Below are 20,809 nucleotides of genomic sequence, written 5' to 3' on the forward strand. Positions count from 1 at the left end.
CTCCTGTATTAAAACTTTAGACCATATTAAATGTTACTCTATATTCCAATTTATGGCCTAAATTAACATTCCTCAGAGTCATTAAAATAGAACAGACCTCTGAGATCATAACTTGTGGCCAATTTTCTGCTACTTGGAAGCATATTGACAAAAAACAGATACTATGATTTGGTACAGACTGGGATCACAGGAGGCCAGAGGGGACATGTTTCTTCAACATGGCTCTCTCATAATTTTGGGGCTATATTGCATGTTCGCTTATTTGTTTATTTTAAAATATCCACAGAGTGTACTACTCTTGGTAGTGAATAAATAAGGCAAAGCCCCTAACCTCATGGCATTGGTGTTCTACCACCTTTCATTCTATGTCTTAGCAATCACTGTAGGGTTCAGAGCCATGCTGTCCAGTAGAACTTTCTGCAGAGATGGGAGTATTCTACATCTGCGCCATCCAGTGCAGGAGCCCCTAGCCACATGCAGATGTTGAGCATTTGCAATTGGCCTATGCAAAAAAAGAAAAAAATGCTTTATTTTATTTAATTTATTTAAATCTAAATAGCCACACGTGGTTAGTGGCTACCATATCGGACAGCACATATTTAAAATCCGGGCTGGTTCTAAAAGGGATATTTGAATCTCTGTTTAAAGTCGTCTTCCAAAAGTCAATCCAAAGAAATATCAGATGTGATAGGCTTATCATCATGGTCACTTCTATGTTGACATACATGATAACTCTTTCCTCCATTCCTTTCCTTTATAAATGTGTCTTTGAGGCAAAAAAAAAAAAAAAAAAAAAAAAAGCCTTTGTTTTCTTGCCAATGGTTTCCCTAGTCTCATTCAGTTTTCTAAGTGGAATTGCTACTTTAAAAACCAGGGAGGAATTTTGGCTCTTGGAAAATCTGTCTTAGAGAGCCTTTTTCCCTGTGTCCCTCTAATATTTCAATAATTTTATTTTATAAAACTGCTTTCACGTTTATAGAGAAAACTTTGCGAATGGTCAAGTCAGGCCGCAGAACCCACTAAAACTCATGGGGAAGAGTGGTTTATAAGGGGGAGCCTTGGCTTCTAGCTGCTGAAGTGACACAGTGCTGCCCCAAAGGGGTTCCTGTTGAGGCCTCTGATAACTAATTGAGGTGATAACTAATTGAGGAACCTGATGTGTAAATCAGATTTTATATGTAATTGGCATTATTATTAATAAAATTCTAGCTGTCAAATGTGTGTTTAAATCATTTGTTTCTTGCAGTTTGTCCAATGTCATAGGCTAGTGATTCCCTGACCTTTTGTAAACTGAAGTAACTATAATAGTCTGTCATCCTCCACCCTAAGGCTTAATCAAAGTGCAAGTAGCATAGTTTGGTGTGTGTGTGTGTGTGTTTAATTAATACAAAATAAACCTAATTTCATTCCTTTAAAAAAGACTTTGTCTTTTCATAGCAGTTTTAGATTTATAGCAGAATTGAGAAGGTACAGAGATTTTCCATATACCTCTGCCCCCCGCACATGCATAACCTCCCCCATTATCAACATCCCCAAAAGAGTGGTTCATTTGTTACAACTGATGAAACTGCATTGATGTATTATAATCACCAACGTCCATAATTTTACATTATAGTTCACTTTTGGTATTGTCGATTCTATGGATTTAGACAAATATATGTCACACAGAACATTTCCACTGCCTTAAAGTCCTCCTTGCTCTACCTATTCAACCTACCCCTTCCCCACCTCATCCCTGGTAACCACAGATCTTTTTATTGTCTCCAAATTTTTGCCTTTTCTAGAATGTCCTATAGTTGGAATCATGTAGTATGTAGTCTTTTCAAATTGGCTTATTTCACTATGTAATAAGCATTTAAGTTTCCTCCATGTCTTTCCATGGCTTGAAGCTCATTCCTTTTTAATAATGAATAATATTTTTATTCATTCCCTAATTGTACCATTCCCCACACTTTTTTGAGAATGGAATAGTTCTTATTTAATGGAAGACAACTTGGCTCAGCACACCCAAGCTGGGGTTTACTGAGACAAAGTGTATTCATGGGAATTCTTAGAGAGTCTGTGGTATGCCTGAGTCACTCTTGGGTGCAGTAGTAGTGGTCACTAGTGTGCCTTCCACCATATGATCTATGTTCCTCAATAAAATATGTAAATAACCCACACATGAACACTCACAATAAAAAAGGCACCTAATATTTTCCATATAAAATATCTGATTTGTTAGTGGAATGGAAAGAATAACACTGTATTTTAATGGCCATTGCATAGATGTCTGAAATTATACTGTTCTAAATGTTTTCCTTAGAAATGGGAGTTGGAGATATTCTCAGGAGAGAAGAGTAATTTTTATTCTTGAGTGAGTCATAAGCAAAAGGCTCAATAACTGACATTCTCTGTTCTTTCTCTTCCTTTTTAGCATGTGACTGCAACAGGGAAGGTGCCCAGAGGCCCGCCTGTGACGGGCACACAGGAATGTGCCGCTGCCGGGAGGGCATTAGTGGCCGGCAATGTGATCGCTGTGCACGGGGGCATGGCCGGGAATTCCCTGCTTGTCCTCCATGTCACTTGTGCTTTGATCAATGGGACCATAGCATTTCTTCCCTCTCTAGAGCACTGCAAGGGTTAATTAGGCTGGCTGCTAACATGAAAGATAAAAGAGAGACCCTGCCTGTCTGTGATGCTGACTTCAAAGTCCTCAAAGAGAACATGTCTGAAATAGAAAGGATTTTGAAACATCCTGTTTTCTCATTGGGGGAATTCTTTAAAATCAAGGATTATCATGACTCTGTTGGGTAAGATTTGTGCTTAAGCAATAGATAGTCAAGTTATTGATTTACTGTAACTTCTACCGAGCTATAACAGCCCTTCGATTTAGAAATGTACCTATGTTGACATTAGGGAAATGATCAGTTAATAATCAGGTTGGTGATTGTTTGTCTCTTTCTTATCTAGTTAGAATGACATGTGATTTTTTTCCAGATGCCATTGATTATAATAAAGTGGCAGTCATTAAGAGGTTAATTTGGAAGCCTAAACCCAGCAGAGCTGAAAGCCATGAAATAAGAAGTAGGGTAGTTTCTAATACAAATATATATTTTTTAAACCATGTACTCAGGGAAATTCGCTAAATCTTCCAAAATTCTTTAGTTGTTTAGAAGTTCGTACCTTAATGTGAAGTCATAAAACAAGTATAATAATTCCTTTAAAATTCAGTATCATTTCTATGATATATTATTTAATACTTTTTTCATTTTTCAAACACTGCTATATATTATATTGGTTGCTCTGGGCCAGGGGTCAGCAACCAAAGCCCACAGGTGAAACTCAACGTACCACCTATTTTCATAAATAAAGTTCCATTGAAACACAGCCATGCCCCTGTATCCTCTGTGGCTGTTTTCCCTCTACCATGGCAGAGTTCAGTAGTTATGACAGAGACACCGTGGCTCCTGAGGCCTAAAATATTTACTGTTTGGTCCTTTACAGAAAACTGCTCTGGGCAAAACCAAGATAAGTTGGGTATAGTTTTCACCCTTCCAATAGCAAAAAATCTCTAAAAAAAAAAATAAATTATAGTTCTATAACAGATATCTCCCCTCTCCCATAAAAGTCTAGGATTAAGGAATAGTTGAAGCTGCAGAGTTTTATATTACACAAAACACAAGTATAAATATAAGGCCATTTATTATCAATAGGCAAAAGTCCCAGCAGTATATAGTAATTGCTTAAAAGTCACACAAGGAAGAACACGTAATCCACCTAGATAGTTCAGAGGAAGGACCACCTCCATCATAGACACAGCTATGGGGCCCAGGAAGGTGACATGGTCAAGTCTGGCTGGCAGGTGAGAACAGGCACATTCATACCCTTGTAAAGACTGTTGCCCTATAGGATTTGGGCTCTGTAATCCCAGATGCCCCCACTTTTCAAGAAACATCGGACATCACAATTTTTATGGAAATGTCACCTCTTTGAAATATAGGCAGCTAATCTAATAGAGCTTTTAAAAAACACTGTAAGGGCAAAAGAAACATTTCTGAGAATGAGTTTTGGCCCATGAACCACTGGTTTGTGGTTATAGAAAATGGCAGACAAAGTAAAACTGAGAAAGTGGACTGAGCCAATCCACAGTGAACATTCTTGACAGAGACTGCAAAAGCCCTGAGCAAAGTGAGAGAGAAGAGAGCAGAGGCAGGAGTCCAGGCCAGGCCTGATGGGCCTCTTGGTCCAGAAGCCAAAATGCCTGTTCCCTCCTGGTCTACCTGCTGAGTTCCTACTCCTCTTCACCACCCACTCAATTACCACTTCTTCTATGAAGCCTTCCCTAACCTCCTCAGAGAAAGCCATGTGTTTCCTTCTCCATCTCTCCACCGCTTTGCAGCCCATCTGCCCAACCACCACTGCCTCACTGAGGGCCTCCCAAGACCAGAGGCTGTCTTCTCCGTGCCTGTATTCTCCAGGCCTGCCAAAGTTATATAATAAATGTTTGCTGGGTAAATTGCAAATCCAAGGGGAGGGGGAGGACAGAGAACCCAGAACATCACGAACATAGATTCAAAAGTCTGACCACCTTGATTCAAATCCGCTTATTGCTATGTGGCCTTGGGCAAGTTATTTAACTTCTCCAAGCTTCAATTTATTCATCAAAAAAAGTGAATACAGTTTCTATTTCTTAATTATTGTTATGAGAATTATTCAAGACAAGTCATGTAGCACCGTGTCCGGCATATAGTGCTTAAAGAGTACCAATTACAATAATAGTACTTACTATTATTATTATTATTATTATTATTAGCCTAAAGAATTATAGTTCTGACAGTTGGAGTCTGAAGGAAAAGTCTGTAGACTAGAAGGGAGATTTAGAGCAGAAAATGCTAGGAAGCATTTGTTAATGCTTTATACTTGTGCCAAGACAAATAGCTCCATAAATTTGTATTGTAATTCACCTCAACTGTACTCTTTAAGATTTGCACCCAATTTCTCCATCGTGAGGGATATACTAATTATTCACTTGAACCCACTGTGTGTGCTTAACCCAGCAAATTGAAGTGGAAGCAAGGTGTACACCATCAAGGTGATGGCAAATGAAGACACTCAGGGTATATTCATCAAAAACCTCCTTGTCACTGATGGGAATTATAGTCAAGACCCTGTATTAGAAGTAGCATTAAAAGGAACCTTGCTGGAATCTTTAGTCTAGGCTGAATGAGGAGTTTTGTGTTTAAAGCCAAATGTAGATTAGCTCTTTTAGACTGATTTAAGTGAGCCATATCTAAATACATGTTTTTGAAAACCCAAAGCAAAGTGACACAGAGAGAATACAAATAGTTGAAACTAAAAGATTCAAAAACATTTATTCTACTATACCTTGTATGCTGATCATATTTTAAGTGAGTGCTGAAATATTCCAGGGAGCTGAATTAACAAAGAAGAGATAAGCCATAAACAGAATTATAAATGGTCAAATAAAAAAAGGAGGGGGCATCTATTATAAGGTAGTTGACTTAATATGAGGTAGTCACCCTAAAAATGAGATCAATTTTTTACATTTTGCTGCTACCAATCTATCAAATGTAATACAAGCTTTGCTACATTTACTCTCATTTTCCCCTATAGGAAACAAATCATGCAGCTAAAAGAGCAACTGAAAGCAGTATATGCATTTCCAGATCTGAAAGAAACAATAGTAAAAATGAGGAATGAAGCAGACCTCTTACTTGAAAACCTCCAGGAAGAAACTGATTTGCTCTCCAGTGTCCATAATGCAAGCATCATGGGTAAGAGAGAACATGCATTTCAACTGTCTGTTTCTGAACAGAGATTGATGAAACCCATAGTGCATTCCATAGTGATTCACCCTGTGCTTACTGCTATAGTGCCTGAGCACTTTAGAACATGAAAACACACCCATCAGAGGTATTATTTGTACATAAATATTTCAACTTTTTAAACATTGCAGAACCTAGATAGCACTTGCTCAAAATAATGAATAAAGCTAATGATGTCTGATACTAAACATATACTAGAACCCAAAGTAATCTAGTGCCAAACCATGCAAGGGGTCTTGTGAAATCAGCAACTTAGAAATTCTAACATGGCCAAAGGCAATGAAAGAGATATTTTCCATGCCTTCCTCAGTGTAAACCACTCCATTTCCAGCAACCAAAGTGCAAAGGAATATGGGGCAAAAGGACTTTCTCATAATAACTTTGCAGAGGTCTGGAGTAATGTAACATACTAGAAGCCCATAATTCATATTGCTCAGTGCTCACAAATGGATGGAAACCAAAGCCAAGATTGACCTGGAAGAGAGAGGCAATTCTGAAGCAAAACTTTGATTAGTTCATCTCCTGATATCTGAGAAGATCCCTGTTATATTAATGGGCAACTTGTTATTACCAGGAGAGGCAGCACTGAATTTATTCACATCCAACCCAACTAATTGAGAGGTAAAGCAAAAATGTAAATTAAACCCATCTAAAGACAAAAACATGGTCTGCTTTTCTTTGTCCTATGTGTGTGCTCCTTTTTCATCTGATCTTGACCTAAAAGAGAAAAAAAGAAAACATAACACTTATGACCCTAAAGGAAGACCTAAATTTAGTAAAATGACTATTGATGATGTGCAATAAATGCTATGTTGAGATTAAGGGATCTGCTCTGAATTCCCAATCTGGAAGAAGGTGCCCACTGAAAGAACTAAAATCCATCAGTGGTCACCCAAGCCAGGAAGAAGGAAGGAAAATTGCTCTCACGCTAATCTTCTCAAACTTGCCATCCAAAAGCAGTTACTGAGCCCTTTCTCCATGCCTGACACTTGTACTGGACAGTAGAGACAGGGAGATGAACACAGCAAATCCTTGCCCTTAAATTATTCCCATCCAGTAGGAAGACATGCATAGAAATAATACCCCAACAATGAATCCCCCAAGCTGCATCAGAAATGGAGTACTGAGAATAGAATTCTTCCTGAGTTTATTAGGAAAGGCTTCAGGGAGTTGGTAACAATTAAATTGGACTTCAAGGAATGAAGATAAATTTGGCAGATAAATAAAGGGAGAAAATCATTCCAAGCAATAGGAACATTAGTTTGGTTTGGTTTGGTTTGGTTTGGTTTGGTTTGGTTTGGTTTCATGCTAAATGAAAATCATGATATATTAAGAGTATGTTAGTGTGAGAACCCCCAAAAAGGTTTAAAAGATAAGGTGTTGTTGTTGGTACCTGAATTATAGTTATAGAGGGATTAAAGAACAGGGTCCTGGGCCTCTGGTTCATAAAATATGCAGTTATAGTTTAAAGCCCCGATATACCATCATTTATATTAAAATATACCATATTACTTACGTGAATTTGTACTTTAATAAATACATGGAAAAGATGGAGAAATGCTTAAGAACACAGGTTCTAGAGTAAACCACATGGCTGCAAATCCCAGCTTTACTTCTTACTATCAGCAAGACCTCAGGTGAATAATTTACTTCATCAGAGCCTCATTTTCTCACTTGTGAAACGAGGATGATCATATTTATACACACCTCTTAGCGTTTTGTGAAGGTTAAGAAAGACAACTGGGGGAAGTACAGGCATACAGAAATTATTCAACAAATGCGAGCTATTGTCATCAGCCTCCACATCAGAGGTCAGCAAACCGCAGTCCACCAGCCTGTTTTTGTAAATAAAGTTTCATCAGAAGATAACCATGCCTTTTTATGTATTGCCTATGGCTGCTTTCACTCAACAATGGCAGAATTGAGGAGCCGTGACATAAATGTTATGGCTGGCACACCTAAAACATTTATTCTCTGGTTCTTCGCAAAACAAGTTTGTCACTCCTGCTCTATATAGTTAGGTAAATTTAGTTTGTTTATCATATTAGGATTTATAATTAATACTAATTAATACATAATTAATACATTTGTGGAACACTTTCCAGAGTATTTTCATATTATCTCACTTAATCTTCAGAAATTATTAGTGCCAATTACAGAAAATTAAACACAATCTAAGAGATTAACCAATTTGCTCAAGGACATACGCAGACAGTAAAGGGTGAACCAATACACAAACCCATGTCTGCAGACTTAAATTTCAATATTCTGTACTATTATATCTATATTTATTACACTATATCTAATCCTTCTCTGTTAAGTACAAATTCAAAGAAGAGGATGTTAATTTTTGTATTGGTCATTGAGACCAAGATGGTAGTTAACCTGTGTAATATTATCGTGATAGCTAATGTATAATTGCATTTGTTTTCGCAAAATTTATTTTACCTCAATTCATGTTGATATAGATTCCTTAGAGAACATCAAAAAATATTATCAGAGATCATTATCTGCTGAAAAGAAAACTAATGAAACTACTTCCATCATAAGTAACTCTGAAAAAATCAGAAATGACTTACTTACCATCTTAGATACATTAACCTCAAAAGAAAACTTGTCACTGGAAAATTTAAAGCAGATTAAGATACCAACTATCCAAATATTGAAGGAAAAGGTAAATATTCATGATGATGTAGTAAAAATGTTTGAGGTTTCTACTTGGTATACAGACTTCTTCGGTTGTAATTTCATGTCTTACATTTTATTTTCTTAATTTATTTTATACATGTATAAGTGTATATAACATATATGTGCTCTGTTATATAATGTATAAACAATATAAATATGTTTATGTATTTTTATTTAAGTCAAAGTTTGAGAAAAATCAAAGAATAAAGATTGTGGCTTGATTTTATTATTTTATATTATTTACTATTTCCAAAATGGTACAGATTGTGAGTATTTACTCTTCCTGCCTCACCATTAGTAAAAGGTAATTTTTATTTTTTAGAAAATAAAATTAACATAGAAATGCTAAATATTTGTCAATTTTATCCCAAAACTATAAGTATAAAAATGATACTGATTGGCACAATGCTGATAATGAATAACATAAATACTGGTTCAGTTAGTTACCTAGGAAACATCTAATGGGTCACATCTATGCATTAAGCATGAACAACTATTGAAGAAATGCATACGAATAGCATAGGGCCTTGCCTCAGTGAGCCTGGACGACATTCAGAAAAAAAGCTGCCAACAAGTTGCTTTTTTAACACAAGTCATTTCTCCTGTCAGCTGTGTGGAGAACCAGGGGATGTTCCATGCGTGCTCTCATCCGGTAGTGGCCCAAGCTGTTGTGACTCCTTGACCCTCTCAGGGAATGCCCTTCAGAAAGCTCAAGAAGCAAAGTCCATGATTTATAATTTGAGTAACCAGGTTCAAGGGTGGAAGAATCAGGTAAATAATGTTTTCTCTTGTTTTATTTATATAGCTGAAGCAATTTTTTAAAAAAGCAAACTATTTGAAATTTTAAAAATTGTCATTTAGCTTCTAAGCAAAAGGTAGATTCTGGTTATTAGGTGTTCTTTGCCAGGAAAAATTGGATAAAAATATAGATATGGATATAAATGTAAATTTAGAAGTAATGTAAATATTGACATATTTTCTATGATGATATTTCTATTACAATATATATGTTTGTAGGACATAGACTTGTGAGGAAATGATTCTTTAGTAGCAAACACTACATAGAAATGTGAAGACTCCTGGCCCCAAAGATTTGAAAACTATAGATCTCTCAAAGTAAAAAATAGTTTTTCACCAGTTCATGGGTATATTTGAAATTCTACCAAATATATAAAGTTTAATGTTAAAATTTACTTAAATGTTAGAAAATATTTAAATAGGAATATTACCCTTATGCCTTGAACTTCTTCCTATGTTGATAAACATGATAAAGTTATTTTAATATTTAAGTCACTGATAATTGAATCTCTAATAATTTTAAATGATTTTATTTACTTTTCTGGTCATATTGATAAATGAGTATAAATTTTAATTATCTAATTTACTTTAGTTTTTTTGTGAGTACATTCATTTTTAAAATATGGATACAATTTAGGTATTTTGTAGATATATTGTATTAATCTCGAGAACAAGATGATGATGTGCGCCCTAGCTTGCTCTTTTTGACAGTATACATTGAGCCTTTGGTGAAGAAAAAACTCTTAAAGAGCTGAATTTTTTTACCAACGTAAGTTAAATATTATGTCAGTCAGCACTCTTATTTGCAAGCAACAGAAACCAACTCCTGAACAAAAAGAAAATATGTGTGAAGACATCTTAGAATTAAAAGGAGGCTGGAGGGCCAAGCTTAGGAAAGGGGTGAGGACCACAGCTATGATACACATTTGTGTACACATGCCCAAGTGCTTGTGCATGTGTATGTACATATGCATGTGCATGCATGCGCACACACACACATGCGCCCTCAGAGCAATAGTTTGCTCTGTGAGCCTCACCTCTAAGGACTTGAGCCCCAGCTGGTCCTGTGTCCTTGCTCTGCGTGTTCCAGAATCCAAATCTGCAGCAAGCCTCTGATTAGCCAAGCTGGAGAACATCCCTATACATACTAAATGTTGAAAACTTTTATTTGCAGAGTCATAATTCTTATTGCTACATACCTTTTCACTTCTGTTATTCTCCATTGCTTTAATAAATATTCATTGAGTACTGACTATGTACTAGGTATTTACCTAGATGTTGCAAATACAGCAGTGACCATAAATGCAAATTCTGGTCTTGCATCCCAGGGGTTAAAGCAATCCTTAATTGTTTAATATAATTTTAAACTACTTTATCGCCCCTTCTCAAAAAACAGAAATCTCACACCATTTAAACAATCCCTGTGTTAAATTGTTACTTTTAAAAGATAGCCCCTGAAGTACGTATTAGCAGAATCTGGCTTAATTAGCACATTACTGGAGAACTGGAAAAGGGTGGGGGAGGGGTTGTCATGTTGATAAAATGATGTGCTGTTTTCCTCTTGATTAGAAGGGGGAAGAGTGCCAGAGAGATTGTGAGAGAATTCTCAGGAGCCAATTGTGACAGAGGATGGATTGCAGACAGATGTTTTAAGAGTGAAGTAATTTAGCAATCTCTTTCTTTCTGAATATGGCATCTACTAATCTCCACTGAGATTCCTCTGTGTCATTTGGTGCTTTCCTGTCCAAAGTATTTATTTCTGGAATTCTCATTTTACTCTTATGCGTTCTTTCTTACTGCTATCCATTTTTTTTATATTGAGATATAATTGACATATAACATCATATTAATTTTAGGTGTACAACATAATGACTTAATATATGTATATATTGCTAAATGACTAACACAGTAAGGTTAGTTAAAATCACCATGCATAGTTACAGTTTTTTACTTATGAGGAAAACTTTTAGGATCTACTCTCTTAGCAACTGCTATCAATTTTAAAGTTTAAAAAGTTCTAGAGAATTAAGGAACAGCTCAAATTAAGATACATATTTTTAATCATGTAAATATTTCTTTTTTGTTTCATTTGCCAGTGATACAATTAAATCCTTTCCTACAAAATATGTATGGCTCAATTAAGCAGCCTTCTTTTGTGGAGAAATAAAGGGAGATTTTTTTCCCCTAATTATGTTTGATCCTAATTAGCCCTACTTTTGTCACAATTAATTTATTCAACACAGCTCAACTTGTTGGTGATATTGTCCTATTGTTCTCTGTTTTTACTTTTTCTAAAGTTTCTTGGAATCCCTCCAAAAAGTCTATGACCTTTCTCAAATCATGCATTTAAGAATTTGCATTTTTAGGTCGCAAGCCTTTTAGTCCTATCATTCCTCCACCAAATGCACAAAGTGTCCAGAATTTGTCTTTGTAGACTGCGTTGAGTTCAAACTCATTTATTATTAACAGACGGAATACTTTCTTTTGAGCTTCCAAGAAAGTGTATTACTTGAATTTGAGGAAGGTTTAGAAGAGTAACTATTTTAATTTATATAAAGGAAAGTGCTCTAAACTTGTTGGACATATGGCCACTGTAAGTAACTAGTTGTAAGTGAAATTTGTTGATATTACGGACTGCTAAAGCCTCATTAAAACAGAATTTGTGTTTGAGATTTGTGTCAGAAAAAGTCATTAGTACTAGTCAATATTGTTTTCAAATAATAATTTTGAATATTAATAATGTTTTAAGATAAATTTATATTATTAAGAAAATATAATGAAAGCAAATAATATCTTTTAAAAGAGTCTTTTAAAATGAATCCATTATTAAATTACCTACACTTCTATTTCATTCTTAGTAACAGTTTTATTTGGTCCAGCTAAGCAATTAAACATCACAGAATATGCCTAGTTGTGTTTCCCTCATTGTTGTTTTTTTTAATTTCAGATAAAAAATATAAGTAAACTGGCAGAAGTCTCAAAAAACAACACCTTACAGTTAAGTGAGAAACTGAGGAATATGAAAAACCAAAGTGAATCCGAAAAAGAAAAAATGAATCTTTTAATCAAAAAACTGAAAAAGTTTCTGTCAGGTAATTTTTAAAAAAATATTAGAACAACTTATTGTTTCTTTTATTTTTTTAATGTATACTCAAACCTCTCAACCAATTCCAAATCACATTAATTGTAAATGACATGTCTAAATCAGAAACATGATGTACCCCTTGATTTGAGTTTTCCTAATGAAAATAATCTCAAAATATTAACTCCGGACCAAATATATATATAATCTCTGTATGAGATTAATTTAGTAATAAATTCTAGAATTTAATTAAAATTCTAAACAAATAAATTTTGTGTTTAAAGTCATTTTATTTTTTAAAAAAAGGGAAGTCCAGTGTGATGCCTCTATCAGATTCCCTAATGTTGGGATTCCATAATTTTCTCTGCTGACAGAGTGTATGAGATCGAGGTATGCCAAATTTTGGGTTGTGTATCAAATACCATAGTGTACCGGCTTCTAAAATATCAGTTATTAACTATTATCAGCTTTTTCCCAAGCCTCACATTGCTCTTTGTGACCAAAAGAAACTATTTAATTCATTACTATTATAAATTATTATAATTATAATTATGAACCTATTCCTCACCATGCTTTATTTGGGGAGAGACATGTTTTAAACTCCAGAGACTTATTAAAAATATAAATCAAATAGTATGGCTGGAAATTGACAAGAAACCTTACTCTGCAAATAATGCAGTTTGGGTACAGAACTACATGGAATTCATCTCAAGAGCCTTTCTTTTCCATAGCCATCTTCTAAACTCAATAATTGAACACTCTCTACATGAATTGACAATTGGGATATCTATTACAATCTGTGCAATCACTTCATTAATATGTTTAAAACTTACAGGAGACCCCTGTGGCCAAGTATTTTTTCATCTCAATATTTCTAGAAATAGTATTGGCAGCTTCTAGTGCTGATCTTCAAGAAAGGAAAATAATTAAGTAATAAAAAGAATCAGTAAAAATTACCAAAATAATCAGTAAAAATGAATGGAGGTAGAACCAGTCTACTGGACATTTTGTTCATTCAAAAGCAAATTTTCAATGAGTTAGCTAGATGGATTGGTATTGACTAGACAAAGATCCAGGAACTGGTTGGATTGAGGAACACATTAGCTATTTCTGCAGATATGAGTCAATTCAGCACCAATACAAAAATAAAATCAAAACTGCCAGACCAGTTGTGTGAAAATGGTGGAATATGCCCTGAGACCCAAGAGAAGGCTTTACCAGCTTTTTACCTAATTCATCAGATCATGGAGCATTTTCCCTTATAAGTCCTATTTCTCATTGCTACTGAGTAAATTCCTAATAAAATTTTACTTTAACCCAAGGAATTAAAAAGAAAAAAGACTGTATTCAAATTATTACAACAAAAATTAGACAAAGCATAGAGAAAAATCCTATTCCATTAAAGAATATTCTCTGATCAGTGTCACCAGGGAGCAGTACATTTCATTCACCCAATTCTTCTCTTTTCCTTGCTGTGAAGCCCAAATAAAATCACCATTAGACTGTATGGTGACCTCACTAGTCAACTCTTCTTTGACCATCTTTATATTTTTCTTGTTTGCTGAATTCCATATTAACAAAGTCTGCGTCACTTCTCCTGAAAATCCCATTGAATTTTTTTGAATTTATAATGTCATAATAAATATCAATGAGTGTTAAATGACTAAAATGTGGTTAAATGAAAACCACTTTTTATTAGAACTTCTTACAAAAAGAATGACTATTTTTAAAAACTCCCTGATTCTGTTTAGAATATAACTTATTCACACAAAAAAAGTTGCATTTCATAAGAAAATTACAGAAAAAAATATTTTTATATTCATCAAAATAGCCAAAACAAAAGTGACCGCAAAAAAGTTGTAAACTTGTGTCATGCCACTAAAATGCTAAAAACCATCTGTGGCTCCCATTGCCACCTAAAGAAATTCCAAGCCTCACATTTAGGGGTTCGCGTGACCTGCTCCCAGCCTTTCCGAACTGCTCTTCCAATTTTAGACACCCCATTCTACAACCAAGAGTGAGTATGAACTGTTTCTTGTTCTACTATGAACTTTTGCTTCTATGGTCCCCTCAGTTAGAATGCCTCTTACCCCTCCCCTCACCCCATATATCCACGAATTTAATCTGCTGTCCTCCAAGACTCGGTTAAAATGCCTTTTTGAAGTTCTTCCTGAAGTACTTTCTTATATTTATCACTTCTCTTCTTACATAATCAGTATTTTTATGCAATAATTTATGTTTCCCCACTTGGTGGTAAACCCTTTGAGGATCAAATCTCTGTCTAATGCATCTCGAATTCCCCGTGGAACTTACGCTGTCCTCAGTAGGGAGACAGACAATGGTGGTTGTTACCCCAAACACTACCAGTCCATCTTCCATGTTAGTTCTCAGAAGGGGGCCAATTTTATTTTTCTGAAAAGCAGGGCAGAGATGTATTTAGCAGTTTCTTTATGATGTTATTCACATGATACTTTACTCTGTATTGTATTTCCTTCTCAAGATAGACCTTTGAGTGGCAACAACAGATATAGTTACTCAGTCATACAGACGAGCAAAAATCGTGAGCCTTTTTAATGTCATGAAAAATTCGAACTGAGTTTTGTTGAGTCCAAGCCCAGGGCTGCCCCAGAATCTTATTCATTGTGTTTGAATTTCAATGATTGGCATCTAAACATTTTAATTGCTTTTGAATTTGTGCTTATAATAAAAAAATTTTATAAGGATATTTTGTAGCATATATAAAATATCCCAAGTCTGGAATTTTTCATTTTTCCAACAAGTATAGCAGGTACTCAGCACTGTATGAGCAATGTTCCTTTTAGAGCAAAGGGAAATTGAAGATGAAGAAGAATCTATAGAACATATACAATCTAACCCCTGCATTCTACGGACATATACAATCGAATACAAGTGCATTTGACTTAGTTTGTTTCTATTATACTTAAAAGATACAGTATTTGATAAGGAGACATAATAACCTAAAATCCACCTTCTTATTTAAGAGGAAAATGTGCCTCCAGAGGACATAGAGAAGGTTGCAAATCATGTTCTTAACATCCACCTGCCAATAACTTCACAAAATCTAACCCAGGAACTTGACAAAATATGGAAATTTATGCAACTGTGTGAGGCCTACAGGACAGATGAGGACAAGCTAAATAAAACAGCAGATGGAGTCCGAAAGGTTTTGGTGAAGGCAAAAGCAGCTGAGTAAGTACCAGTATTAATATTCTCATCTTGCTCTAACAGGCCAGCCACTAAAAGGCCATTTGAAAAATATTTGCCTAAGGAACTATAACATTCAAATGAGATTACCCTCCAATAATTTGGTACCTAAATTGAGGGCTAAGTTGTCTGTGGAGGGGCCCCCAGGAAGCTGGGAAATTGAGAGATAGTGTGCAAAGATGCCTGTTTCCCATTTTCCTTAAACTCAAAATGCCTTTCCAATGGTCTATTACCTCTTTGTACCAATATGAACGAATAAATGACATATACTAATTATATTACAGTATCTTAACAAGTGGTGAGAATATCAGAGTATTTTTCCCTTCTTGTTTACTTATATTTGGTACTTTCTAAATTTACAATAATAAGCAGTACTTTCAAAATCTATATTAAAAAATGACTTTAGTAAAAAATATGATGGCGAGGAATAGAAGAAATGAACACTAGTGCCCCAGGAATAATACAGGAGTAAAAAGATATACACAGTACAAAGAGTTAACTAATTCATGCTTCCTTCTGCCCTTGTTGACTTAGCCAAGCAAAAAGAAAAGCCATCTTGATGCTTTATGAGCATAGGGTGTTGTGGGTCAGGATGATAGGGTTGTTGGATAGTGGTTACATCATCAACATCCACCACCATTTTTGGATGCCCATCAGAGTCAAGACCTGAGCTGCCCTCTCTGTCTCATGATCCACTTACATAAATGAAATGTACCAGACTCAACTGTAAATCCAACTCCTTCCAGTTTTAATATTTAAAACTAGGAAAATTAAGTAACATCAGTACAATCACACAACTATTAAAAATGATGTAAATGAAGGATTTTTAACAACATGCAGATTCTTACAGTGTAATGCTAATGCTTTTAAAAATAAGGTAGCAGATTATACATGGAAGAGGATCTCAATCATGAAAAGAAAAAATTTTGTAAAACAAAATGCTAGAATATACCAGTACTTTAAAAGGTGGTAGGATTACTGGTAAATTTTTCCCTTGCTGATACTTTTCTTCTTCTTGGTTCCCTTCTCCTTCTCCTTCTCCTTCTTTTCTAAATGCATTATAATGAGTAGTACATTGAAAATCTAAAAGAAAAAAAAATGACTTCAGTAAAAAGATATGGTGCATGTGTATGGGGAGGGGGGGTGCTGTTTTAAGAAAGGAAGGCTCCTGAAAGCTACATGTAACTAGAGAAAGAAGCATAGAAAATGAAGGTGACATACTGTATGGTTCCAACTGTAGGCCAGTCCAGAAAAGGCAAAACTGAGGGGACAGTAAAAAAGATCAGTAGTTGCCAGGGGTCAAAGGGAAGGATGAAGAAATGGAACACAGAGGAGTTTTAAGACAGTGAAAATACTCTGTATGACACTATAATGATGGATACATGTCATTATACATTTGTCCAAACCCTTAGAATGTACACCAAGAATAAACCCTAAGATAAGCTATGAACATTGGGTGATTACGATATGCCAGTGCAGGTTTGTCAATTCTAATAAATGTGCCCTCTGGTGAGGCATATTGATAATGGGTGGAGGCGGGGAGATGTACCTGTGGGGGAAGGGGATATATGGGAACTCTGTACATTCCTTTCAATTTTGCTGTGCACCTAAACTGCTCTAAAGAAAGCATTTTTTTTTGTTTTTTTGTTTTTAAGAGACTTATGCCCACTGGGAGAAGAGGATAGGTTGGATGGGGAAGAGGGCATTTTGCAATTTAGCTGTTTTGGCTTTGAGCACAAACATTTCTAATTATGCCTCTGCAAAGATCTGTCTGATATTTATCTCACTTGGTACATTTTTCCGAAGGTGTATTTGAGCCCATAGATCTAAGTATCTGGTGAATGTTAACTTGAGGTGAGCTCATTTCTATAAAATCGCCTATCATTTGGAATGCTTGTGATTTTAACCTCTGACTGGGCCCCTGGGCAGCTGGAATGCTACTGAAGCTTTAAACCTGAATAAACACAGCCTAAAAATGCAAGGCCTTTAGTTCTTCTCTTTGCTCTCTGTGGAGCCTCTTGACCCTCAGCCCCACTCCAATAAGAATTTAGAAATTGTTGCTCAAGTTTGAGAAATTAGAGCACTAGAATTGGCTGAGGATAGTTTTTCTGTTCAAAACTTGGCAGTTATATTCCCAAACCTCTGTGCTTATAACAAATTAATACACAAGACCTGTGTCCTTGATTTCCATATCTGGTGAAATCTGTATGTGCACATGCATATGTATGTGTTTTTATTGGCATTTAATATGTCTGTTATTCAGAATGAAGACTTTAGCATTTTGCCTCACTTAAGAGTAATTTTAATTTACTTTATAAATAATTTGGTAAAGCTTTTGGTTGACTCCAATGAATTCACAAGTTGAAATAAATGAATAATTGCATATTTATCTAACCTGAAATATTAATATTTTACCTTAGAAAATCAGCAAATGTTCTATTAAATCTTAACAAAATATTGAATAAGTTGCAACAAGTTCAAATCACTCAAGAACGGGCAAATTCTACTATCACACAGCTGACTGCTGAGATAACAAAAATAAAAAAGAATATACTGCAGGTATTTCTCTTTTTTTCTTTGAAACTAACATGAAATAGATTTTGAGGGTCGAAACAACCCAGTTTTTCTGTATGCCAATGTCATGCTTGCCTTACCTGTCTGATGGGATTATTATTAGGATAAAATAAGATTATGGTAGCATTTATATAATATTTTATAGAGCTCTCCCAGCAACATTACGTTTCCTTGTTGACCAATCCTTGGGATAAAACAGGTGCTATTGCCAGCTTATCAGTAAGGAAACTAAGACTCAGGGAGGTTAAGTGACTTTTCCAAGGTCACACAGCTACTTAAAAGTAGATTTGAGGCTAGAGTTTATCCCTTCTGATACCAGGGAAAGTTATAGACTTTTTAAAGTTCACAAACCAAAGAAATGAAGTTAATTCTTGCCAGGTTTTTGTAACCAAATGTCCATAAAATCTCATCAGAGTATCCTACAACTGAAAAAAATATCTTATCCTAAAAAAAGTGTTCCATCCAGAGTTTGGAGGGAGCAAGGCCATGGTTTACCCATTGCAATTGATCAAGGAGAGGAATTCTGGCAATTGGGGCACAGGACAGGACCCAGTTCCAGGGTGTGTGAAGTCTCTTCCTCCAAGGCTCCATCGTCTATCACATCTCCTTCCTATCAGATTGCGAGTTACTCAATCTCAATTCTTCAGCTGTATTTTATAGATTTAAATACATATATGTTAAAAAGAAAAGCAAAAAGCAACTGAACAGGAAGAAGTGCACCAGGAAATCAGAGGATTGGATATAAAGAGGTAGCATATATAGGGTGGCAAAAGAATTAAGAAGGCCTCCAGATTTTCCTCCTTTTAGGCATGTTCTCTAGAACAGGAGCTGACAAAATATAGCCCTGGGGCCAAATGGGTGTACCAGCTCTTTCCATATCAAAGTTTTATTGAAATATAGCCACATATTATCTGTGGCTATTTTTATGCTACAGTGGCACAGAATTGAATAATCACAGTATAGGCTTTATAGATTACAAAGTGTAAAATATTTACTATCCAGCCCTTTACAGAAAAAAATTTAAAGATTCCTGCTCTAGAAAAACTCTGACATATGCCCAAGGGCACAGAGACTTCTATTTCTAAAAGTATGGTGGACCACTACCCCAAGGAACCTTACTAGTAGAGAATAAAGAAAAGAAAGAAAGAAAGAAAGAAAGAGAGAGAGAGAGAGAGAGAGAGAGAGAGAGAGAGAGAGAGAGAGAGAAAGAAAGAAAGAAAGAAAGAAAGAAAGAAAGAAAGAAAGAAAGAAAGAAAGAAAGAAAGAAAGAAAGAAAGAAAGAAAGAGAAAGAAACTATAAATGTTAGCTAGGACATTTAAAAATTTTTAAATGCATAGCTGAATTAGTATCGAAGAGAGGAAATAGTATGAAGAGAGGAAATCCTCAGATGCCAAAAATGACAGGAAAGCATGAATCCAGAGAGGTAATTAAGCATGAACCTGACAGCAGGCAGAGGGCATCTGCTAATCTCTGGTATATTAGAGCTGTTGGTTTTAATGGTCACCATGTATCGTAGACAGAAAATAAAGCCCACACAAGTAGGAAATAAGACCCTGCATAGTGCTGGTACCCCAAAAAGGTAAAATTCTCAGTGAAATCTTAAATTATTATGCAGATATATCTATATCTGTATCTCTAAATCTATCTATCTATATCTATTGCTATCTATATCGAGAGAGAGAGAGAGAGAGAGAGAGAGAGAGAGAGAGAGAGAGAGAGAGAAACACCAGTAAAGACATTTGCCCCTGGGTGGAAGGGAAAGTCTTCACTAAGAATTGCTAAAGCTGAGCTGGCTCTCACAGGAGTTTGGGACTAGGATTCACACTATCGGGGTGGCCCCAACAACTCAAGCTAAAAATGTCATCTAAAGTGATCTTGGGGTGGTGGTGCCCTCAAATGCCTGACAGAGGCAAACAGAAAATCTCCTCCAAAGGAATGCACCTTAAAACCCAAGCCTCAAAGAATTCCCCCAAAACACATAAAGAAACAATTTCCTTAAACAAGAGAAATAGTAAATGCAACCAGATGTGGATATTACCATTACTGGATATAGAATACAAAAAAAGAACATTTATTATGTTTAAGGAAATCAAAGAAGGCGTGAAAGTATGACCAAAGAATAGGAGATAAGAGATAACAAATGACTGGTTAGATTTCAGAAATATTTAAATCAGACTTCTAAATATGACAGGTATAGTCATCGAAATAAAAAATAAGTATAACATGTTCGTTATTATTTGTAAGGGGGAAAAATAGAAGCCACCTTCATTAACTGGAAAATAGAAAAATAATTGGAAAATAAAAATCAAATAATGGTATATTTGTATACAGTCAAAAATAGGACCTAATGTATGTTGTTAGAAATATTGCATGGGATATAGTAAAAAGCATATGAAAGTACATGGAAAGACAAATATTAGTTTCAGGGTAGTGATTGCCTTTAGGAGGAAAGAGAGGAGGAGATAGGATGGGGAGTGGTATACCGAGGACCTTGGCTTACTGGCAATGTTTTGTACTCTTAAACTGGCTAGTGGGTACATGGATGTGTATCATATTTTTCTCTTAGACTCTTTAGTATGTCTGAAGTATTTTATTTTAACATTTTTTTTATAA

The 20,809-nt window shown here is 35.3% G+C and overlaps 1 protein-coding gene across 9 annotated transcripts in view; it reads left to right on the forward strand.

Annotated features, from left to right (window-relative positions):
* LAMB4 (laminin subunit beta 4) overlaps window positions 1-20,809 on the forward strand; it is a 111,738-nt gene that overhangs the window by 84,079 nt on the left and 6,850 nt on the right. For 7 of the 9 annotated variants that reach the window (XM_036230271.1, XM_016126961.2, XM_016126960.2 and 4 more), the window contains 7 exons: window positions 2,417-2,792; window positions 5,617-5,777; window positions 8,297-8,502; window positions 9,126-9,287; window positions 12,262-12,406; window positions 15,399-15,606; window positions 18,042-18,180. In XM_036230271.1, the coding sequence (XP_036086164.1) occupies window positions 2,417-2,792; window positions 5,617-5,777; window positions 8,297-8,502; window positions 9,126-9,287; window positions 12,262-12,406; window positions 15,399-15,606; window positions 18,042-18,180 (1,397 nt within the window). Of the gene's footprint in view, window positions 1-2,416; window positions 2,793-5,616; window positions 5,778-8,296; window positions 8,503-9,125; window positions 9,288-12,261; window positions 12,407-15,398; window positions 15,607-18,041; window positions 18,181-20,809 lie in introns of those variants that run through there. The other 2 variants (XM_016126967.2, XM_016126968.2) reach the window with 2 other exon arrangements.

Source organism: Rousettus aegyptiacus, unplaced genomic scaffold, assembly GCF_014176215.1.
Source record: "Rousettus aegyptiacus isolate mRouAeg1 unplaced genomic scaffold, mRouAeg1.p scaffold_m13_p_13, whole genome shotgun sequence".
Taxonomy (NCBI): Eukaryota; Metazoa; Chordata; class Mammalia; order Chiroptera; family Pteropodidae; genus Rousettus; species Rousettus aegyptiacus.